Below are 23928 nucleotides of genomic sequence, written 5' to 3'. Positions count from 1 at the left end.
GAACCCGCGGCCTAGCGCTTACAAGGCAGACGCACTACCAACTAAGCTAACTAGGCTGGCTACGAGGTCGAAATGTCGAACAATTAGGTCTTTGGCCAGCCACTCAGTACTCAATATCAGGTACACCTGACCACCTGATAGTATGTGTGCTCATCAAGGTATCAGGTAGACCTGACAAACGGAGCTTTTCAGCCGTAGGTAACTGTCAGGTCTACCTGATAGTGTGTGTGCTCAAATGGTCATCACTCATCAGGTATCGGGTAGACCTGACAAGCGGACCTGATCAGGCCCGTCAGGTCTATCTGATAGTGTGTGTGCTCATCAGGTATCGGGTAGATCTGACAGGCAGACCTGGTCAGGCCCGTCAGGTCTATCTGATAGTGTTTGTGCTCATCAGGTATCGGGTAGACCTGACAGGCGGACCTGATCAGGCCCGTCAGGTCTATCTGATAGTGAGTGGCTGGCATCGCCCCGGGCGGGTATAGAACACGGGAACTACCACAAGGCAGGCTGGCTGTCTTCCTTTTTTTGCCTGTCCATTATAGGCACCTATTTCTTCTGTAAAGCCTGTTCTATAAATTAAATTTATTTCCATTCCTTCTACCCTCTTTCTCTTCCTCCTTCTCCTCCTTCTAATTCCCTTTCTATTCTTCGTCCTCCTCCTCCTTCTCCTCTTTTTCTCCTCCTCCTTCTATTTCTAATGGAGCAGTTGCAAATGGGTAAAAAATATAAATAAATGGTCAATTCCTATATGTAAAAAGTTGGAAAAATCCAAATCTGAGGTCAAAACTCCGGAAAAATAACTGTAAAAGGTCGAAAATTCAGTTTTTATTTTCCGTTCTAATATTGCCTGCGAGGGAGCTTTGCTCGGGACATTTGATGTGACGTCATCGCCTACGGGATCGTATGCCGTGACGTCAAAGTTCACGATTTAGCGGTATTTTTTAAACCGATTTATCTCGGGATTTAGAAGTCGTAGAAGAAAAAGAAAAATTCCGTTGCTCCTCATTTTTCCTGCTCTATGACTTTGAAACATCACCCAAGTAAGCGCAACTGATCTATTCTCTTTCTCCTCCTCCTTCTGCTTTTTCTCATCCTACTCGTAGAAACATAAATTTCCTGCTAAATAAATCTTAAACTTCAAATCCCAATTATACTTCCCCCCCCCCCCTCTCTCTCTCTCTCTCTCTCTCTTTCTTTAATTCTCTTTCTCTCTACATCTCTAACTTTCTCTCTCTCTGTATCTATCTATGTTTCTTACCTTGTCTTTTTCTCTCAGCTCTTCTCCTCTTTTTTAACTTCTCTTTTCTTTGTTTCTATTCTTCTTTCCAATTAACTTCTTATTCCATTTCTTCTTCTTATTCTTCTTCTCCTACAACTCCCCCCCTCCTCCTCCTCCTCCTCCTCCTCCTCTACCTCCTTTTCTTTTTAGCTTCAAGAAATATTCAACCTTTTCATCTTGCATACCTTTCTTTATATATTTTCGCATTCCTTTACTTTTGTGAACTCTCTATTTTATCTTTTTATTCCTCTCTGTAGGGGGGGTAATTGCTAAATTTGAGCTTAAAAAGGGGTATTTGTCTGAAAAAGGTTGGGAACCACTGATCTAGGTAAACAGGGGACGGTGCGAACGACACAAGAGTGTTAAAGCGCCTAACTGGAAAAAAAAAAATCACAGAGGTTCACCATCACCAGGTCTGCGTCTCAGAAAGTAGTTCTACAACTTTTTGTCATTTGATAGTAGCAACTTAGGTCTTATCGTCCCGAAAGCGATGACAGAGGGAATACAGGATAGAAGAAAGCCAGCCGTTCCGTGTACGAATCTTATCTGTTCAGGATGTAATCCACCCAGGGCGTCAATCGAACCCGCGACCTAGCGCTTACAAGGAAGACGCGTTACCCTCCAAGCTAACTAGGCTGGCAAGACCGACAAACGATCAATACCATGAATACTACCTCAAGAGCCAACCTCTGTGGCTGTGTGATCAAGAGCACTGACTCTCAACCTGGAGATTCTGCGTTTAAATCCCGGCCAAGGCGGAAATTTTCTGACCGAAATTTTCCGTTCCTGGATAGACATGGATGTAAAAAAATGTCACGGATCTCATATAAACATATTTAATAATAGTGAAAAATGTGCCTTGAAGTAATGTGACAGCGGTGCTGAGGTAAAAGAAAGTAGACTTGAAACTGAATCTTCTTCTCTAACTTGAACTTGAACTCTAACTTGAACGAACTTGAGTTATTTAAATAAATAAATAAATAAAATCTAAAAAAAAAATCTAAAACTCTTCTCTTTCAGGTGGAAAACGGATTCTTCATACCGGGTGGTCGGTTCTTAGAACTCTACTATTGGGATACCTACTGGATTGTACGGGGTGTCCTATTGTGTGATATGCCCAACACTGCGCGAGGCATTATTGAGAACATTATTTCCATTGTACAGAGGTAAGCTGAAGTGAAATGGTGTTGGGTGGAAGAGCTCCCAATATGGGGTTGGGGCAAGGAGTTCAATCTTGAGAATCCTTCCCCCTTTAAAGTTTAAACAAAGATAAAATAAACATGTCCTTTGAGCAGATGCATGACATTGTGCAACATCCTGGCTAATCCTCCCTTCAACATTGATGTTCTTAATGAGTCTCCTGCATCCATCAAATCTAAACTTCTGAGTCTTCCCTCCTTGCACCAGGTGGCTGACAGCTAACTTTTTTGTTAGCCTTTTGGTGTTTTTATAAATGAAAATCATCAAACTGAGATATTTAACTTTAAAGTTTTCAATTTTTCATCAAAATCCTTGAAAAGTATGTTTACAAAAAACGCTGCAACTCATCGAAAAAAAAGTTATCACTGCAGTTCAAACGCTGGAAGATAGAGCGCACCACGTTCTATTCAAAAAACCGTTTTACGCAAAAAGGGCAAAAAATCCATATTTCCCTTTTTGCACCCAGCTCCTCAAATAGATACCTACTAGATATGTCTAATGTGTGTAGGTACAACATGAGTACCAATCCAACAGGTACCTCTAGTAAATTCATGTGTAGATGCAAGCTTTGTCAGAAAAAAGTGACTCTACTAGCAAAAAATAAAATAAATACTTATACCAATTTACCAATAGATTATTACCATAATGGGACTTTTTATTCTTAGCCGACAATATAAATAAGGTAGGTATTTTAAATATAATAAAAATACAAATAAATCCAAAAAGTAGGTACTCAACTTGAAAAGAATGACATTATAGGACGTTGATTAAATAACTGGAGCATTGTACATATACCTACATATTGTGCACATAATATAAGTTACTATTGCATACTACATAGGTACATAGTACAGAACTACGAGTATATTATGTACTTTATCTAGAACACACACTATTTGATAGAGCAGATAGTCAAATGAGAAAGGCAAATGCAGTCACGAGATTTAGAACTGCCAAAGTTAGTTCTATAGACTACCCAAACTAACGATGCTATAAACTCTATACAGGGTGCCTAAAACATAATGAATAATGTTTTAAGGGTTGATATGTAGGGTCAAAATTGGACTTTTCTCTCTACGTATAAATAGGGGTCCGCACATAGTCTTAATTTTATCTACAATGGTTCTGAGTTGTGCCAGGAGAATGAAATTATCGTCACATTCGTCACTATTCCCAATTCACATTCGTCACTATTCCCACACTCGAATTGAGAGTATTTGTGGCCCCTATTTTTTTGGACACCCTCTATAAATATTACGTACATAGATAGGCACATGTAAATTTTGCATGCTTAACAGTCAATGTACAGAGATGATGGTTATGCATAAAAGTTTCATCTCTATGGTTGAGTGGTCAAGAGCATTGACTTACAAGTCCTGGGTTCGAATGTCAATCGAGGCGGAAATTTTCTGGCCTAGTTTTCTTCGTTCCAGCACAAAAGGGGGTAGCTATTAGTATTCTTTTGAGTTTTCTGAATGGTACTTATAAATAATATACCTAAGGATGTGCTTATAGTCTTATACGCACGGCTAGGTTAGGCTAAGCTTGGAAGAAAAAAAAATCGATTTTCTTCGTACCTATATGTATATATTTTTTCAAGCCTAGCCTAGCCCCAATATAAAAAAATCGTGGAGTTAAAACATAGTACTCACTTCCTTCGACAACTAATTTTCCCCCTATTTCTCGTTACACAGACGTTCGAGAGGGAGTTTCAGTTCTGGCTGAATAACCGTATGGTGGCAATTAACAAAGATGGCAATGTGTATATTCTGGCACACTACCAGGTACAAACGTCAGGACCTCGGCCCGAATCTTATAGGTAAGGTTTCTCAACCCGAAGGTGCTACGTTCGAATACCGACCGTGTGGAAATGTGGCTATTGTCTAACGAAGCTTTCCCGCAGGAATTGCTAAAGAAATAGCGAAGGTTGAGTGGGAAGGGCATCCACTCGTAAAATTTGCCAAACCCAATTGTTAGCCCAAAGCAATTACCCTAGTTAGGGGTAATTGAGAGGCTGACGAAAAACGCCGACCCCCGTCTGAACACCGGAAAAGGCGGATCAGTGTGTGAACTATGAAATGTGAACTGTGAAATGTGAATGAGTGAATGGATCTCGTTCTTATAATATAAGATAATTTGGTGTAAATGCAGTATTAAAAAGAATGAAAAAGAAATTACAAAAAACTCACAAAAACCAATAAAAAACTGGCAAAAACTGAGGACGAAAAACAGGAAAAGCGCACTGTTTACAAGTCAGGAGGGGAATGAGATTTATGTTGTATTTTTATACAAAATAGGTAATTTGGTGTAAATGCAGTATAAAAAGAATGAAAAAGAAATTTCGGGAATATTATCTCACCAACAATAATGAAGTAGGAGTATGTACCTATAAATACTAATGAAATATGAAAATCGTCCCCTAAAGGTACACAAGTAAAGTACTTAGAGGGACTGTAAAGGAGATCCGCCACAAAAACACAAAATGTGAAAAAAGGCCAAGTTCCTATCCAAAAATGTCGGCCCTTAAAAGTGGTGAGATCAGAAAATTAAGGCCAAGTCTGCATTCCCAGTTTTTCGCGTCTACTGAAAATGCTGGACCTCAATCCCTTCAACCTTCTCTCAATTTCAAATTGGCAATGTTTTCCTTTTATTTTCATGTTGATAATGTGTATTATTAACGGAGTTATGATAGGGGTAAAAATGCGTCGAAATGTTTCGTGTAATATACACACTGGCGTGCTGAGGCCGGAACTTGTCCTGGCGCACTGCCGTGTGCCTAGATTCACAATAATAACAATAAACTTAATAGTATTATTACCTGTAGCGCAAACAGCGCAAACACCATCAGACAGAAGATGGTTAGTGTCATGACTTCGGCCAACTGCTTGAAGGAATGTAGGAGGGCGTTGATGATGGTTTTGAGACCTGTGGAATAGAATAGAAATGGAATTAAAAAAAAAAATAGAATAGAATAAAACATAATAGAAATTATAGCTGCGACACAGACCGCATAAGTCTAGAGAGAGAAACAAATAATGTATGTATTTAACAAACTGCTCTAAATAGAGTTGCCAAACAACACAGCATACAATTAGTCTTTGATAGAGATTGAGAGTAAAACATCAAAACTCTGTTCCGTGTTGATTTATGCCGGGCGTCTCTTCAAACTATTGACGTAGGTTTTTTTTTTTTTAAGAGGTTTGACAGAGGGAACTGTAACTGCTATGGTCTTATCGTCCCGAAATCGAAGAGAGAAGGAAGACAGGATAGGAGAAAGCCAGCCGTTCCGAGAACGAACATTATCCCATCAGGATAACATCCGCCCCGGGCGGGAATCGAACCCGCGGCCTAGCGCTGTCTGGAGTTTTGTTAGTTACTACTTGTGGTTGTTTGTGGGAAAAATTATTTTTTGAATCAATTACTCCAATGTGAAAGTGTTCATGTTTCTTTGAACAAGATTCAGGACGTAAGCAGTAGCATCTTGCGACTTGCTACTTGCGACGTGTTACCAGTGCGAAACGCGCCTAAGGACAACAGATGTCTCTGAATAAGATGCAATGCGTCCCTCATAACATCATAAGGCACATTTCTTCTAATCGGCTGCGTTGGAGGTTCAGCCCAAAAGCAATTACCCCAGGGCTGATTGAGAGGCTGACGAAAAACGCCCACCTCATCTGAATAAGGGGAAAAGCAAAGAAGGAGGAGGAGGAGGAGAAGAAGAAGAAGGAGGAGGCGAAGAAAAAAAGTTAAAGTACACAAAGTGTGTACCCATAATGATTTCCATCCCAAGCTTATGTTTGATTCTTTGCTCTGCACACAATTTCAAGTTTACAAGATTGCGAAGGAAAAGAAAAAAGAGGAGACGATAAAAACGAAGAACAAGCAAGAGAAGGAGGAGGAGGAAGAGAAGGAGAATAGAAAGAAGAAGGAGGAGGAGGAAGAGAAAAAGAAGAAGAAGAAGAAAAGAAAGAAGAGGAAGAAAAGAAAGAAGAAGAGGGAGAAGAAGAAGAAGAGGAAACCCGTTTCACTCGTAAAAAAGAGGGGAAAATGATGTAAGAAGGAAAATGGAAGTGAAAAGTAAATAAGGGATAGGAAAAAGGAAGAAGAGAGAGAGAGGAGAGGAAAAGAGGGAAAGGAAGAGGAGAGAGGAGAGAGGAAGAGAGAGAGAAAGGAAGAGGGAGGGGAGAGAGATAGAGAGAAAGAGGGAGAGGGAGGGAGAGAGAATGCGTCTCTTGGGAAAAGACAGAAATAATTTGGATGAATAAATTATGTATCTTCCTCTCTCTCCCCCTTCCATCTCTCTCTCTCTCTCTCTCTCTCTCTCTCTCTTTCTTCTCCATATTTTTTTATCTCTCTCTTCTTTCTTCTCCTTGCCACACCCTTCCCATTTGATTTTTGATCAATTCGCTCTCTCCCTCTCTCTCTCTCTCCTTTTTCCTCCCTTTCTCTTTCTCTATCCAAGAGAAAGAGAGAGAGAACCTACATGACAAAGTAGAAGAAAAAATTACACAAGGGGAGAAAGAGATAGCAAGAAACGATAAAGGAAGGAAAGAGAGAAGGAAACGAGAAACTTATAAAAAGGAACAGAAGAATGAGGGGAGGGGTGAGAGAAATGAGGGGAAGAGAGAAATCTGGAAAGCCTCTCCAAGGATGAAGAAATCTGGTTTATTAAATAAGAGAGAACCTACATGACAAAGTAGAAGAAAAAATTACACAAGGGGAGAAAGAGATAGCAAGAAACGATAAAGGAAGGAAAGAGAGAAAGGAACGAGAAACTTAGAAAAGGGAAAGAAGAATGAGGGGAGGGGTGAGAGAAATGAGGGGAAGAGAGAAATCTGGAAAGCCTCTCCAAGAATGAAGAAATCTGGTTTATTAAATTAGGGGAGGTAAAGATGTTTCCCCATTCGATGAAAGAAGAAGAGAAGCCATTACAGTACGTCTCAAAAGTTCTTCGAGTTACAAAATAAACCTCGTTAATATGTTAAAGACATCATCTACTTTAAATTCAATTCAATTCAATTATATTTTATTGCAATATTATGGCATACTTATACCAATACCAAATTCACCAATTTGTGAATTGTAAATTTGAAAGTTTTTGGACCGTCGAAGTGTGATTTCTAAGCCGAGCATTATGCTTATTATTATTACTATTCTCTTTTTACTTTCTTCTTTTGTAAACCTTTTTCCCTCTCATATTTGTATTATTTGTTGTTCTTTTATCCCTATTTGACTTTTCTTCTCTCTCTCTCTCTCTCTCTCTCTCTCTCTCTCTCTCTCTTTCTCTCTCTCCCTCTTTCTCTCTCTCTCTTCCTCTCTTTCTCTCTCTCTCTCTTTCTCTCTCTCTCTCTTTCTCTCTCTCTGTTCGCTATTTTCGTCTGCAGGACTTTGATGTTTTCTTCTTCTTCTTCTGATCCTTTTATTTTATTTTCATTCTTGTTTAAAAACTACACCGAACCTTCTTTCTTCCCTATTCTTTCTCTCTTTTCTTTCTTCTTCTTTTTCTTTCTTTTTGCATGGCAGAGATTCTCCCTCTGCTCTGGAATTCAACAGTTTTATGCTCCACAAAAGAAAAATTAGTTAGCTTAGTTGGTAGTGCGTCTGCCTTGTAAGCGCTAGGGCGCGGGTTCGATTCCCGCCCGGTGCGGATTTTATCCTGATGGGATAATGTTCGTTCTCGGAACGGCTGGCTTTCTCCTATCCCGTCTTATGTGTGGACACAGCTGAAGAATTTATTTTAATTTAGTAATATTTTTTTTCTAATTTCGGCCACTCACTTTTTCCACTCCCGTCCATACGCCGTCTGGTTACGCCCCAGGTCTGCCCAACTCGTACTTTTTTTTCTAATTTCGGCCACTCACTTTTTCCACTCCCGTCCATACGCCGTCTGGTTACGCCCCAGGTCTGCCCAACTTGTACCATTAAATTGCGCAACGCATTTGTTACGCAACTCTCCCATGTACACCTGAAAAGAAATAAAGATTTTTTAAACACCCTGTATAATAAATTATAAGGTAGGAAAACTGGATAACGGTCTCTTTGTGTTATTATGTCACAAATTTGGTTCTCACTGCAGCAAAGGAAAGAGAGGGAGGGAGAGGCAAAGATAGAGAGAGAAGAAGGGAGCCAGGAGAGGGAGACAGACAGAGTTAGAAAGATGGAGGAAAAGGAAGGAGAGAGAAAAATATTGGAGGGACAAAGAGAGGGGAAGTTATAGAGAGAGAGAGAGAGAGAAAGAAAGACAGAGAGAGAAAGACAGGGAGTAAGAGAAAGAGAGAGAGAGAAAGATAAGAATATAAGCAAGATCCTTCAAGAAGTTGGAGACAAAGTGCTGAAGGAGAGAGAAAGAGATATAAACTGACAGAAAGGAAAGAGAGAGAGAGAGTCACTTGTCCTCAACTAAGAGAGATGAAGATATAGACTGACAGGAAGTAAGAGAAGGAGGGAGAGAGGAAAAAAAAGAACAAGGAGAAGAGAAAGAAAGAGAGGATTATAAGTAGGAGAGAGGGAGAGAGAGAGGAAAATAGCTTCAAGGTAAAAACAATATAGCAAAAGAAGAGACAAAAATAGGAAGAAAAAGATAGATAGATAAAAAGAGAGAGAGGAAGATTAGGAGGAGGAGGAGGAGGAGAGATAGGGAGAGGGGAGGGAGGGAGAGAGATGAAATTGTGAGATAGAACACGATTATGGCTGTAATGGATATTGTTCTTGAAGACATGTTATCTCCCTCTCTCTCCCCCTCTATCTCTCTTCTTCTCTCTCTCACACATTATCTGTGTCTCTCTTTTCATGACATATTACCTACTTGTCTTCATTGTTTCTCCTCTCTCTCTCTCTCTCTCCCTCCCTCTCACCCTCAGTCTCTTTCTCTCTCTCACTTATTCTCTCTCTCTCATTCTCTCTCTCTCTCTTTCTCTCTCTCTTTTTAAGTAAACAAGTCACAGATTCTCAACGAGAAAGATAGATTGCGAGAGAAAGAGAGAGAGAGAAAGAGACTGAGGGTGAGAGGGAAGGAGAGAGAGAAAGGAAAAGGAAAGAGAGAAGGAAGAGAGAAAAAAGAAAAGAAAGCGAGAGAGAGAGAGGAGAAACAATGAAGAGGAGTGGGTAATATGTAATATGTCATGAAAAGTTAGAGACAGAATGAGAGGGAGAGAGAGTTTCATGAAAAGTTAGAGACAGAATGAGAGAGAGGGAGAGAGTGTCGTGAAAAGTTAGAGACAGAATGAGAGAGAGAGAGTGTCATGAAAAGTTAGAGACAACGAGAGGGAGAGAAAGAAAAAGGAAAAGAGAGGGAGACAAAACTAACTTGTCGTCAAGAATGCTGTAAGTGATTAAGAAAAACTGCGGTGATAATTATGGTATGTGTTTAAGATAAAGAGAGAGAGAGAGAGAGAGAGAGAGAGAGAGAGAGAGGGAGAGAGAAATGGTTAAGATGATACAATTGTGAATTGTTACATAAAGTGTGAACTTGAATTGGTAAATTGGTGTTATAAATTAGGTGTAATAAATTATGATATTTTAAGTTCCCTTGAAACTTTTCTTATGGCTGTGGAAGAATTCTCCAAAGGAGATCTTCCATCCAACCACATTTTTTTGTAGAGCTAACAACGGCCTGGTAATCAGGAGGGCGTGGGTTCGATCCCAGCCGAGGTATGGAATTTTATCCTCATTTATTTACTTATGCGAGCCGTAGCACACTTTAAAGAGGTGACCTGAAGTTTTTAAACTCTTTACCCCTTCCCTTTATCTCGTCGAATTTTCAAAGTATGTAGACCTAAATACTTAAGCTCTAACCTTAGGAGTGGGGGAAGACAGATTTTCCTCGATCCTAGAGCCGGAAAAACTTCGACCTCACCGAGCATTGAACCCGGCCCCTAAAAGGAAAATAAATTTTAATTGTGTGGAGGATACTTAACTGCTGCTTGTCACAAATTCACTTTTTTGTTCACCAAGAACAAATATTGTTCCCCAGCCGAGGTATGGAATTTTATCCTCATTTATTTGAGAATTCGACCACATAATAATGGAGCTCTAAGGGTTAGGTGGTAGAGAACGCCTAAGGCGTTAACCTCGCCTAGTGGTTGCCTTCCACTCAAGAGTCTATTATTATTACATATTGGAAACTAGGATTCTAAGTAATATTGGGTAATCGAGTAAATCCAGTGATATTAGTCAACCAGATGGGTAATATTGAGCAATTAGTAATATTAGACAAGTTAAGGTTGGTCAATAGAATAGACACGCGAAAAGTTTTTCCTAGGTTTTCCCATAGAAATGACTGATCAGGGATCATAAATAGCTGTATGAATCATGTCATGCGTCTTAAGTATGATGAATATCCGTGTGATTCATCTCTTGAGAGTAATTCATACGGATTAATTCATACCTCTATTTCCTGTTTCCAATAGTAAATTGGACCATGAAACTCTATTTCGTGATAATATAGGCCGGGGCACTTCGAATTCTTGACGTTCGCAGGCCTCCCGGCACGATTGATTACTAAAAGAGTGCGGGGCCCACTCGGCCTCGTGAGGAAAATGAGTAGCTATGAGATATAAATGCGCAGAGCGACCGGTGCCAGCATGGTAGGTAAACATTGGAATTTAGGATTATTGAGACATTGGGAAAATCCTACAATGCTGCAGTGAGCACCAAAGTTGTGACGTAATAACACAAAGAAACTGCATTTCTTCACCTCGTCGATCGACGCGGTCGACTATGTGTGAACACAGCTTTATACCACTCGGCTACGAAAGTTGCTTTCCGGAGGTTGCTCACATATCCCTTTGTTTCCCCTTTCAGGTGCTCTGGTGCGAGGAGGTAGGCATGTGGTTTGACTACGACCTACGTAATGAGAAACACCGCAAACTGTTCTACCCGAGCAACTTTGCTCCCCTATGGACTGGATCTTATACGTTTCCTAAACCACTAGTGGCGCAGTCCGCCATCCGGTATCTAATTGCCAACAATATGATCACCCCTAGCTACGCTATGGTAACTTCTCTTGAAAAGAGGAAAGAGGAGGAGGAGGAGGAGGAGGAGGAGGAGGAGGAAGAGGAAGAGGAAGAAAAGCAAGAAGAAGAAACAAAAAAAAAAAGAAAGAAAGTTGAAAATTTGAAATGACATCCTAAGACAAATATGAACAAGAAGAGAGATAAAAAACAAAATGACAAGCGAATTTTACTAAAAAAAAAAGAAGAAGAAAAAAACGTTATTATTATTATAAATTATGATATTTCAAGTTCCCTTGAAACTTTTCTTATGGCTGTGGCAGAATTCTCCAAAGGAGATCTTCCATCCAACCACATTTTTTTGTAGAGTTAACAAGGCTGACTATGTTGAAGGTTTAGCTTTTTGATTTAATTCCTAGTTCACTTTCCTCTTCTTACAATTCTATTGCATAAACGCATACTCAACCAAATACAAGGCGATCATAGGAAATCTAGCTGTAAAAGTGACATCTCCACTATTTTCCTATCATGACACATTGCATACTTAACCAAATACAAGGCGATCATAGGAAATCTATGTGTAAAAGTGACATCTCCACTATTTTCCTATCATGGCACATTGCATACTTAACCAAATACAAGGCGATCATAGGAAATCTATGTGTAAAAGTGACATCTCCACTAATTTTTATATCATGGCATATTGCATACTAAACCAAATACAAGGCGATCATAGGGAATCTATGTGTAAAAGTGACATCTCCACATATTTTCCTATCATGGCACATTGCATACCTAACCAAATACAAGGCGTTCATAGGGTATCTAGCTGTAAAGGTGACATCTCCACTATTTTTCTATCATGGCACATTGCATACTTAACCAAATACAAGGCGATCATAGGAAATCTAGCTGTAAAAGTGACATCTCCACATATTTTCCTATCATGCCACATTGCATACTCAACCAAATACAAGCTTACTCTCTCTCTCTCTCTCTCTCTCTCTCTCTCTCTCTTATCGTTATATTTTCTTCTCTACCTTTCTTCACTCTCTTTCTCCCTTCTTTCTTTTTCACTCTCCTATTGTCATTTGTTTTCAAGCGCTCTCGCTCGCTCTCTCTCTCTCTCTCTCTCTCTCTCTCTCTCTCTCTCTCTCTCTCTCTCTCTCTCTCTCTGGAAATGATTTACATAGCATCTCACATTCTGCACACCCACACAAACTATCTCACAGGAATCTTGTAACAATGCCTTGTATACAGGTACCTTAGGTATATGTATATTAAGGTACATGTAGGTACATAGCGTAGGTACGTTTGTATACGTGTACATTTTGGAGGTAGAAATAGATCAGTTGCGCTTGCTTGGGTGATGTTTCAAAGTCGTAGAGCAGGAAAAATGAGGACCAACGGAATTTTTCTTTTTCTTCTACGCTTCTAGATCCCGAGATAAATCGATTTCAAAAATACCGGTAAATCGTGAACTTTGACGTCACGGCATACGCTCCCGTACACGATGACGTCACAGCAAAGCTCCCTCGCAGGCAACACATTGTTTGTGCGCATACGTTTCTGCGCATTTCTTTCTGCTCCTCCGCAAGCGTGCTTGCATACTGGCGCTACCTAGCGGACGAAAAAAAAACAACTGATCTCATTCATTAGAACGGAAAATAAAAATGGAATTTTCGACCTTTTACAGTTATTTTTTCGGAGTTTTGACCTCGGATTTGGATTTTTCCCAACTTTTAACATAGGAATCGACCATTTATTTATAATTTTTACCCATTTGCAACTGCTCCATTCAAGTAGCTGCACCCCTCGTGCATAAAATAAAGAAGAGAGAGAGAGAGAGGAGAAAGAAGAAGAAGAAGAAGAAAGCAAGGGAGGGAATAGCTGAGAGAATCCACATCATTTTTCACCAGGTATTTCCGAGAGAGAGAGAGATAGAGAGAGAGAGAGAGAGAGAGAGAGAGAGAGAGAGAGAGAGAGGAAACCTCATTTTTGACACATTTAATGTTCTTTGCATATCAAGAAGGAATCAGAGAAGGAGGAGAGATAGGAAAGGAAGAAGGAGAGAGAGAGAAATGAGGAAAGAGAGAAAGGAAGGGAGAGAGTAAGAGAAGAACCTCAACAACTGTAAATCTTTTACACCTACTTCCATCTCTCTCTCTCTCTTCCTTTCTCTTTCTCTCTCTCTGGTTGAAGAGAGCAATGGAGTGGAAAGAGTGTGAAAGTTGTGAAAACAAGGATGTGACCATGAGAGAGACGGAGACAGAGATAGAGAGAGAGAGAGAGAGAAAGAGAGAGAGAAGACTTGTATGGTATTGGAAGAGTATAAAAGTACATGGAACGAAAGAAAGAGGAAGAGAGAAATAGAGTAAGGAAGAGAGAGAGAGGGAGAGAGAGAGTAGGTACCTATAGTTGCGAAAATTTCAAAGTATGGAACTAAATAGCTGTTCAGGGAAGAGAGAGAGAGAGAGAGGAACAGCAGAGTAAAGGAAGTAGGACAAGAGGGAGAGAGAGAGAGAAAAGTGAAATACATTTTCTGTGGAAATGATTGGGTAGGGTTATAGGGAGAAAGAGAGGGGGAGAGAGAGAGACTGAAAAAGAGTGACAGAATGAAAGGATGAGAGAGAGGGGGAGAGAGAGATAGGGAGAGAGGGAGGGAGATAGAGAGAGAGAGAAATCTGAAATACTTTCCGCAATCGTGATTGGATAAGAAAACTGTTGAATCGAAAGAACTTCACGGTTGGGTGGAAGAGCATAGTTATGTAATATTTTACTAGTTACTGTGTGGAAGTATTACTATATTGCAAATGATTGAACAAAGTAAGGTACATGGTTTTGAACTCAATTAGTTTTGAAAACTGTTAGTTTTAAGGTCTCATCATACCGAAAGCGGAGAGAGAAGGAAGACAGGATAGGAGAAATGCAGCCGTTCCGAGAACGAACCTTATCCCATCAGGATAAAATCCGCCCCGGGCGGGAATCGAACCCACGGTTTAGCGCTCACAAGGCAGACGCACTACCAACTAAGATAACTAGGCTGGCTTATTCTATCGAAAAATTGTAATATTTCCAATGCGTCCGTAGAGCAAGGACCTATTGAAGAAAAAAAATCACTACCACCTACTTGTTTTAATCCCTCTTTTTTTCCTTATTTCATTTCATTTAACTTCATTTTATTTTTATTTTCAGTCTAGCAGTCTAAAAGCAGCAATAGTTAAAGCCATAACATTGTTCCATCATGACCTAATAAAAATAATAAAATAAAAGACCCTATTATAAGTAATAAAACAAATAAAAACTTGGGGAGCCAAAGTGGCAGAACTTTGTAGCATCTTCTCCATTGTAGCATCCTTTAAAAAGTAGCATACTTAGTTGCATCCTCTAAAGTAGAACAGTTATATGTAGTAGCAAAAGTTAGCAGAATACTCTATGACTGCTGTTGTCATTTTTAGAACTTCACTTGAACAGAAATAAAACCTAAGTGCGCGAGAAGGAAGAAGAAGAAGGATAAGAAGAAGATGGATAACAAGAAGAGGAGGAGGAGGAGGAGGAGGAGGAGGAGGAGGAAAAACTTTGGTGATAGAAAAAATAATAATAAATAGGGAGAGAGGAGGGGTCTGAAGATTGAAGGAAAAGGAGAATGAATGAGAAAGAAGGAAAGGGAGAGGAGAAAAAGCGGGGAAAAGAAAGAAAGGGGGTGAGAGAGGGAGAGAGGGAGAGAGAGAGAGAGAGACAGAGAGAGAGGGAGAGAGAGAGAGGAATAGGGAGTAGGAAAGGGAGACAGAAGAGAGAAAGAAAGGGGAAAAAGAAACAAGAGGATGAAGAATAGAGTAGAGAGAGAGGGAGAAAAACAAAGAGAAAGAAGACGAGAGAGAGAAGAGGGAGGGAGAAGAGAAAGAGAGAAAGCGAAATATAGATATTAGGAAGGGAGAGAGGAAGAGAGACTTTATAGTTTCAACTGGGTTATTTCAGTACAACACTATGTTCTGGTACATTTACCGTCACCTCCACTCGAAGAAGAGAAAACGGATGCGAAGAGAAAGAAGGAGAAGGAGAAGGAGGAGGAGAAGAAGGAGGAGGAGGTAAAGGTGATTCAAAATTAAGTAGAGAAAGAGGAGAAGAAGGAAAGGAGGAAGAGATGCGTCTGTGAAAAAATAGTAGAAGGATGACAAGAAGGAGAAGAAGAAGAAGAAGGAGAAGAAGGAGGAGAAGAAGAAGAAGGAGAAGAAGAAGAAGAAGAAGGAGAAGAAGAAGAAGGAGAAGAAAAAGGAGAAGAAGAAGGAGGAGAAGAAGAAGGAGGAGAAGAAGAAGGAGAAGAAAGAGAAGAAGAAGGAGGAGGAGAAGAACTGAACTGAACAAATTTAATATATTTTTAACAATAGAAAAACATGTAAGATAATCCCTAAGCTAATACAAACTTCTTCGGGATGATTCTTCTTCTTTATTGTATTAAAGAAGAAGAAGATAAAGAAGAACGAAAAAGATACCTACACCTAGGGTTGGAAGAGGCGAAACAAGGAATGGGAGAAAAAGAAGAAGAATAAAAGAGGAAGAAGAGAAGGAGGAGGAAAAGGAAAGAGGAGGAGGAAGAGGAATAAAAAATGGATTATTACTAATTGCACATAATTAAAAGCTTGCCAATATCAATTAGGGGGAAAAAGAGTTAAATAAAGCTTCGATATTTCGCTAAAGACCTTGGCAGTTATACAGTTACACCTAAAAGCGGGGCCCACTCGGCCTCGTGAGGAAAATGAGTAGCTATGAGATATAAATGCGCATAGCGACCGGTGCCAGCATGGTAGGTAAACATCGGAATTTTAGGATATTGAGATATTGGGAAAATCCTACAATGCTGCAGTGAGCACCAAAGTTGTGACATAATAACACAAAGAAACTGCATTTCTTCACCTCGTCGATCGACGCGGTCGGCTATGTGTGAACACAGCTTTACACCACTCGGCTACGAAAGTTGCTTTCCGGAGGTTGCTCACATATCCCTTTGTTTCCCATTTCAGGTGCTCTGGTGCGAGGAGGTAGGCATGTGGTTTGACTACGACCTGCGTAATGAGAAACACCGCAAGCTGTTCTACCCGAGTAACTTTGCTCCCCTATGGACTGGATCTTATACGTTTCCCAAACCACTAGTGGCGCAGTCCGCTATCCGGTATCTCATTGCCAACAATATGATCACCCCTAGCTACGCCCCTGTTTATTATGGTACGTAGATACTGTCTTTTTTTTTTAAGAGGTTTGACAGAGGGAACTGTAACTGCTATGGTCTTATCGTCCCGAAATCGAAGAGAGAAGGAAGACAGGATAGGAGAAACCCAGCCGTTCCGAGAACGAACATTATCCCATCAGGATAAAATCCGCCCCGGGCGGAATTTTTTGAAATCAACCCCAATCAGATTGCTTGATCCGAAGTTAATCCAAATACGCTCACTTGTGGCCTCGGCCATCAATGATCTACTAGTGTGGTTGCTTGTCCAAATGGCATAAGAGTCATAACTTTGAGGTGCTGCCATTTTGAATCGGGATGGAATATGACAAATTTAAATAGCCTATGTCACATCAACGTTGATCTCAATGCTATTCTACACGCTAATGCCGTAACTCTAGCTGAATGGTTTCATATCTTGGATGATCCTGTCAAGTCTATGTACTACAAGAACCTGGCCAAACGCTTCCTTATTGGAATAGAAGCAGTAAGTATATCTTATTGGATTAGAAAAGGTGTACAAGTGCATATCACAGCATTTTACTACGTGCTCCCCTTTGCAGTCAATTTCTTTTTAAGATTTGATTATGAACGCTTCCTTATTGGAATAGAAGCAGTAAGTATATCTTATTGGAATAGAAGCAGTAAGTATATCTTATTGGAATAGAAGCAGTAAGTACCACAGACACCGAAGCGAATACAATAGTCCGTCCCTTATACCTTTTTTTATTACTATTGTAATAATAAAGGAAGGACGGACTAAAAAGCTTTAATATCTAATTAATTATCTACCTACAGATGTATTATTTATTAAATTAATTAAATACACTGTTTAATACAGGATGTCAACCTAGCTAGCTTAGAGGCTATAGCGTCTGCCCTGTGAACCCTAGGTCACAGGTTCGATTCCTGCCCGGGGCGGATTTTATACTAAACAGATTTTATCCTAAACAAAAACAGAAACAGCAGGCTTTTTCTTATCCTGATTTCCTTCCTCAATTTCGGGACGATAAGGCCTTAGCAGTTACAGTTCCCTCTGTCAAACCTCTTCAAATCTTATATTATAAAATCAAGATCCATTCACTCATTTCACACGCAGTCTCTGCACTCTGTATATTTCTTATGGAGATTTTAGCGATCAAAAATTGATCATATCTCAGGATCGGTTTAGAAAATCCTTTCTTATTGCACACCTAGACCATAAAAGGAATACTCTTACCAAATTTCAGCTTTCTAGGTGTTGTGGTTCAGGAGATAGAGCGATCAGTGTGTGAAATGTGAATGGATCTTGATTATATAATATAAGATAGTGTATTCATGTATTATAGTGTATTCATCTATTCACCAATGTACACTTTAGTCAATACCTATAGTGTATTCATCTTTATGTCTGAAGCGTCTGCCTCGTAAGCGCCAAACCGCGGGTTCGATTCCCCCCAGGGCGGATTTTATCCTGAACGGATAATGTTCGTTCTCGGTAGGCTGGCGTACTCCTATCTTGTACTCCTACGGCCGTGAGTGCCGTGACACTTAAAAAATGCCCTGAAGCCCTTCGGATAAAGTGGAGAGATGGCAAAAAAGAAGAAGAAGAAGAGGAAGTGGAGAAGAAGAAGAAGAAGAAGGAGAGAGAAAGAGCTTGTCTGTTCTCCTTGTTTAATTTTCCATTCTATTATTTCCGTACTGTTTAATTTTCTATTTACACTTCGCAGCTTCCATCTCTCTCTCTCTCCCTCTCCCTCTCTCTCTCTCTCTGTACCTCTCCCTCCCTCTCCTTTTCTCTCTCTCCCTCCCTCTCCTTTTCTCTCTTTCCCTCCCTCTTTCTCTCTCTCATATACATATTCATAATCCGTGGGTTTATAAAAAGATTCCATTTTTCTGTCTGGCAGTCTGGCAACATATTACATGTCATCTATAACAGGGTTGTCGGCTGCTCGTATTAGATACTGTAAATTCCCGCCCGGGGCGAATTTTATCCTAAACAGATAAGGTTCGTTCTCGGAACGGCTGGCTTTTTTATAGTCTGTCCTGATTCTCTCTTTGCTATCGTCACACTAAGACCGCATAATAACACAAAACAACAGAGGTATACATACTTCCTTGTGAGTGAGAGAGAGAGAGAGAGAGAGAGAGAGAGAGAGAGAGAGAGAGAGAGAGACAGACAGACAGAGAAAGAAAGGAAGAAAGAGAGAGAGAGAAAGAGATAATAATAACATGGTGCGTTCAAATGGACAAGAGAAAGAAAATGAGATGGGAAGTCAGATGGAAAGGAAAAGAGAGAGAGAGAGATAGGAAGTCAGAGGGAGAGAGAGAGGGTGGGGGAAAAGAAAAAAAAAAAAAAAAAAAAAAAAAAAAAAAAAAAAAAAAACAGTTAGAGATGGGAGAATAAAAAAAAAAGAAAGATTGAGAGAAAGAAATGAGGACAAAAAATGGACGGAAAAAAAGAAGAAGAAGATGAAAAAAAACCGGTTAGAGATGGGAGAATAAGAAAGAAAGAGTGAGAGAAAGAAATGAGGACAAAAAAATGGACGGAGAGAGAGAGAGAGAGAGATAAGAGAAAGTAAAATGAATAGGCCAAAGAGTGAGAAAGAGGCGATAAAAATGAGGTAAACGAGGGAGAGAGAGAGGGAGATAAGCAAGAGAGAGCGCACTAATGGTGTAAGTAACAAGAGAGAGAGAGAGAGAGAGAGAGAGAGAGAGAGAGGAAAGAAAAGGGAGGGAGAAAGAGGGAATCCATTACTGAAATTTTATGTTAAAATATTTGCGTACACTGAAAGGTAGAAAGAGAGCGAGATAAAGAGAGTGAGAAGGAGAGAATGAGAGAGAGAGAGAGAGAGAGATAATGATAGAGAGAGAGAGATAAGAGGGTGAGAGAGAGGGAGATATTTAGGCAAAACAGCTTTTTGAAACGACATGACATGAAAAAGTTTTAACGTTTCCCTCTCTCTCTCTCTCTCCTCCCTCTCTCTCCCCCTTCACTCTCTGCCTCTCTCCCTCTTTCCTCCCTCTCTCTCTCTCTCTCTCACACTCTCTTCCTCTAAGAGAGGAAAGAAAAGGGAGGGAGAAAGAGAGAATCCATTACTGAAATTTTATGTTAAAATATTTGCGTACACTGAAAGGTAGAAAGAAAGCGAGATAAAAGAGTGAGAAGTAGAGAGAGAGAGAGAGATAATGATAGAGAGAGAGATAAGAGGGTGAGAGAGAGGGAGATATTTAGGCAAAGCAGCTTTTTGAAACGACATGACATGAAAAAGTTTTAACGTTTCCCTCTCTCTCTCTCTCTCTCTCCTCCCTCTCTCTCCCCCTTCACTCTCTGCCTCTCTCCCTCTTTCCTCCCTCTCTCTATCTCTCTCTCTCTCCCTTCACTCTCTTCCTCTGTCTCTCTCCCACGTTCTATTTTTACATTACTTTTCTAATGTTTTGAACTTTCGATTAAAAAAGAGAGTAAAACCTTTAAGCAAAAAGGTTCTAAAATTAAAAATCTGCTATGAACATCACACGACTTTCCATTAGGTGCGTACATCAGGGAACTAAATCCAAGCTAGACTGGCTGTGACAGGTTTTGGATGAATAATCTCTTTCAAGTCCTTTGTGGTAAAGCATAACTTAATTTTCACATCTTTTGTGGATATCACAGCTTACGTTACAGCTTGGAAACCTTTAAGCAAAAAGGTTCTAAAATTAAAAATCTGCTATGAACATCACACGACTTTCCATTAGGTGCGTACATCAGGGAACTAAACCCAAGCTAGACTGGCCGTGACAGGTTTTGGATAAATAATCTCTCTCAAGTCCTTTGTGGTAAAGCATAACTTAATTTTCACAACTTTTGTGGATATCACAGCTTACGTTACAGCTTGGCTCCTTTGAAATCAAGTTCCATCTTTTTACACTGGTAATGGTGCAATTGGTCGCTACTTGATTAAAGTAACTACAGCTTGGCTCCTTTGAAATCAAGTTCCATCTTTTTACACTGGTAATGGTGTACACGGAGATGAAGACGAAAACATCAAATAGAGATGAGTGGCGATCTACAAACCAATCCTAGGATTGACAAACATGATGATGATGAATGGTGTAATTCGTCGCTACTTGATTAAAATAGCTACTCAATTGTCTTCACGAGGCTGAGTGCACTCCGAACTCCAAGCACAAAGCCGCAAAAAATTCGACCCCACCAAGAACCAAACCCGCGTCTCCGGCGTGCAAGCCTAGTGTGATACCCACTCGGCCACGGAGGATGCTGTTTTGGATAAGTACTTGGGTGATGTTTCAAAGTCATAGAGCAGGAAAAATGAGGACCAACGGAATTTTTCTTTCTCTTCTACGACTTCTAGATCCCGAGACAAATCGATTTAAAAAATACCGGTAAATCGTGAACTTTGACGTCACGGCATACGCTCCCGTAGGCGATGACGTCATAATTAATGACTCCTTTGTTTGTGCGTAAGCGTTTCTGCGCATTTTGACGTGAAATCTGACGTTACAACTCTTTGAACTTTTTCATCAGAGCGGCAATTAAAAATTGAATTTTCGACCTTTTAAAGTTACTTTTTCGGAGTTTTGACCTCACATTTGGATTTTTCCCAACTGTTTACATAGGAATCGACCATTTATTTATAATTTTGACCAATTTGCAACTGCTCCATTGTCTTCACGAGGCTGAGTGCACTCCGAACTCCAAGCACAAAGCCGCAAAAAATTCGACCCCACCAAGAACCGAACCCGGGTTTCCGGTGTGCAAGCCTAGTGTGATACCCACTCGGCCACGGAGGTTGCTGTTTTGGATTAATACGTAAGTAATTAAATTATGGTTGTAAAATACAATTTCAAAATAATAAAAATATGCCAATGGCGTCAGAAGACTCTCAGACAATGCACAGAGAACCTAGGTATACATACTTCCTAAAAAATCGATCATAACAAAAGATACAAAAACATAAAATGGAAATCCTTACGAAACAAACTATTGTACCTACTTCACAAAAGTAGACACAAAAACACAAATAAAACTAAAATCTTATAAAAACTAAACCGAATATTCAAAATGACTTACTCAGCCTCTTCAACAAACAGACTCGGTCTTGGCAAGGAACACACAATTGAGCAGAATAGTGGTCATGACCATGTAGTCAAAATACTGATTGGTGGAAATCAAAGTAAGACATTCCAAACTTAACAAAGTACACAAAAATATAAAAGAAATAATAAATTAAAAGAATATAACAAACAACAACTACGAGCATAAATGGAACTAGCATACAATTAGTTACTAAACTAAAAAGACAATCAAACTTAACAAGATACACAAAAACATTCTAAACAAACTTATAGAAACACTCAAAAATCTAATTAAAACACTGAAAAATCGAATAAAGAGACGAACAAAATCTAATAAAACACTAATCTTATATATCTAATAAAAACTACTCCAAATGAATCTAAAACTACTTACTCAGCCTCTTCCACAAAGGAACACACAGTTGAGCAGAATAGTGGTCATGACCATGTAGTCAAAATACTGGTTGGTGGAAATGAAGATACAAATAATAATAATAATAATAATAATAATAGTAATAATGAAATTTTCTGCGACTTTTTGAAACGCCCTGTATTGAGTAGAAAACTATAAGCCAAGGTTTTTCTCACATCCATCTCTCTCTAACCTCTGGCAAGAGATTGAGCTTGTTTTCATTTTTCTCTCTCTCTCCCTCTCTCTCTCCATCCTACCCTCCCTTTCTTTCTCTCTCATTTTATTTTCCCTCTCTCTCTCTCTCTCCTTCTCTCTCTCACTCTTACTTTCTCTCTGTTTCCTCCCTCCATCCTGTTCTCTCCCTCCCTCTTTATCATCTCTCTCTCTCTTGTTATCTCTTTCCTCTCTCTCTCTCTCTCATTATCTCTTTCCTCTTCCTCTCTCTCTCTCCTTTTTTTCTATATCTCTGTTCTTTGTCTACCTTACTTCCGAATCATCAATCTACATTATTTTTACCTTCTCATTTTTTCTCCTCCTCTCTCTCTCTCTCTCTCTCTCTCTCTCTCTGGCCACTCCCTATATCCTTTTTTCTCTCCCCTTCTCTTTCTCTCATACAAATTTCATAATCTATCCTCTCTCTCCTTTCTTCCTTTTTTCTATCCTTGTCTCTCTCATTCAACTTTCATAATCTTTTTCTCTCTCTTCTTGGTTTTCTCTTTCTCCCCTTCTCCTTCCTTTTTTTATCTTTTCCGATCTCTTTCTCTCTCTCTCTCTCTCGCTCTCTCTTTCTCATCCATCTTTCATTATAATTCTCTAATTTCTCCAATGGGGTTGGATTTCTCTTTAGAAATCGTTTTGAAATGAGAGCACCGCCATTAGAAAATATTTGGATCATAGTTTTGCTAGGATCCAACCGCAGCACCTATCTCAACCAAACGTTTTGAGTTGCATCCTTGTCACATTTGTGAACTACATACCAAATTTCAACTCTCTAGCTCTTACCGTACTCGAGATATTACACACACACACACACACACACACACACACACACACACACACACACGGACCAATGGCTGAAACTTTGGATTTAGCCTCTAGGGACCGCAAAACGTGTTTTGCCACTAAAAACTAACCATCGAAAATTTGTCCCGATTACATTACTTTCCTTCCTATACCTAGGATAAGGAAAGTAAAAAGAAGTCACATAAGAAAATACAGCTTTACTTGTGTTCATCTTTTCAAGATGAAGCTTCACAAAGTCACGTCAGAAACCTTTCTGATCAGTATGTTGAAAGGTAGATCAGTGTCAGTACTATCAGTAAATCAGTATGTTGAAATCGGAACAGGTTAACAAGCAGATAAGATTCGTTCTCGGAACGGCGTCCTTCTCTCTTCGCTTTTGGGACGATATAAGACCTCGGGACGATAAGACCTTAGAAGTCCAAAAACTTTGCACACGAGTGTAGCTCGAGACCTTTGGCGCATTTCCTGTGTGGGAGTAAACCCTCTCTTCTGGAAAATTTCCAGTATTTAATAATGACACGAAGTAAATTCTAAGTTTTAACTAGAGTTTTTAATTATTATAAAAAAAAAAAGATGTTTGTTAACCCTTAAGTGCATGATTTTTTCTTTAAAAGGAAAAATGGAAAAAGAGGCAAGAAAATGTATGAATGGTGGATGTAGCTTTTGAGAAACCGCTTGGAGACAACGCAGAAAATCTTGAACAAGAAGAAAATGCAAGAAGAATTGAGAAAAATGTCTGTAAAAACACAGTCATGCAAATGTTGAGAAAATCGAAAAA

The 23928-nt window shown here is 39.6% G+C and overlaps 1 protein-coding gene across 1 annotated transcript in view; it reads right to left on the bottom strand.

The window, feature by feature from the left end:
- The window catches only part of LOC103518407 (sodium channel protein 60E-like), a gene marked incomplete at its 3' end in the record, with an annotated part of 26564 nt that extends 3940 nt beyond the window's left edge, over positions 1 to 22624 (bottom strand). The window contains exons 1-4 of the mRNA XM_017447796.1: positions 22614 to 22624; positions 21733 to 21828; positions 8344 to 8447; positions 5301 to 5407 (exon numbers count right to left, since the gene is read on the bottom strand). Of these exons, the coding sequence (XP_017303285.1) occupies positions 5301 to 5407; positions 8344 to 8447; positions 21733 to 21828; positions 22614 to 22624 (318 nt within the window). The remainder of the gene's footprint in view (positions 1 to 5300; positions 5408 to 8343; positions 8448 to 21732; positions 21829 to 22613) is intronic.
- Positions 22625 to 23928: the final 1304 nt, after the last annotated feature.

Source organism: Diaphorina citri, unplaced genomic scaffold (assembly GCF_000475195.1).
Source record: "Diaphorina citri unplaced genomic scaffold, Diaci psyllid genome assembly version 1.1 scaffold2182, whole genome shotgun sequence".
Classification (NCBI taxonomy): domain Eukaryota; kingdom Metazoa; phylum Arthropoda; class Insecta; order Hemiptera; family Psyllidae; genus Diaphorina; species Diaphorina citri.
Note: the sequence above shows the minus strand (reverse complement) of the source record. Positions and strands in the feature narration are given on the sequence as shown.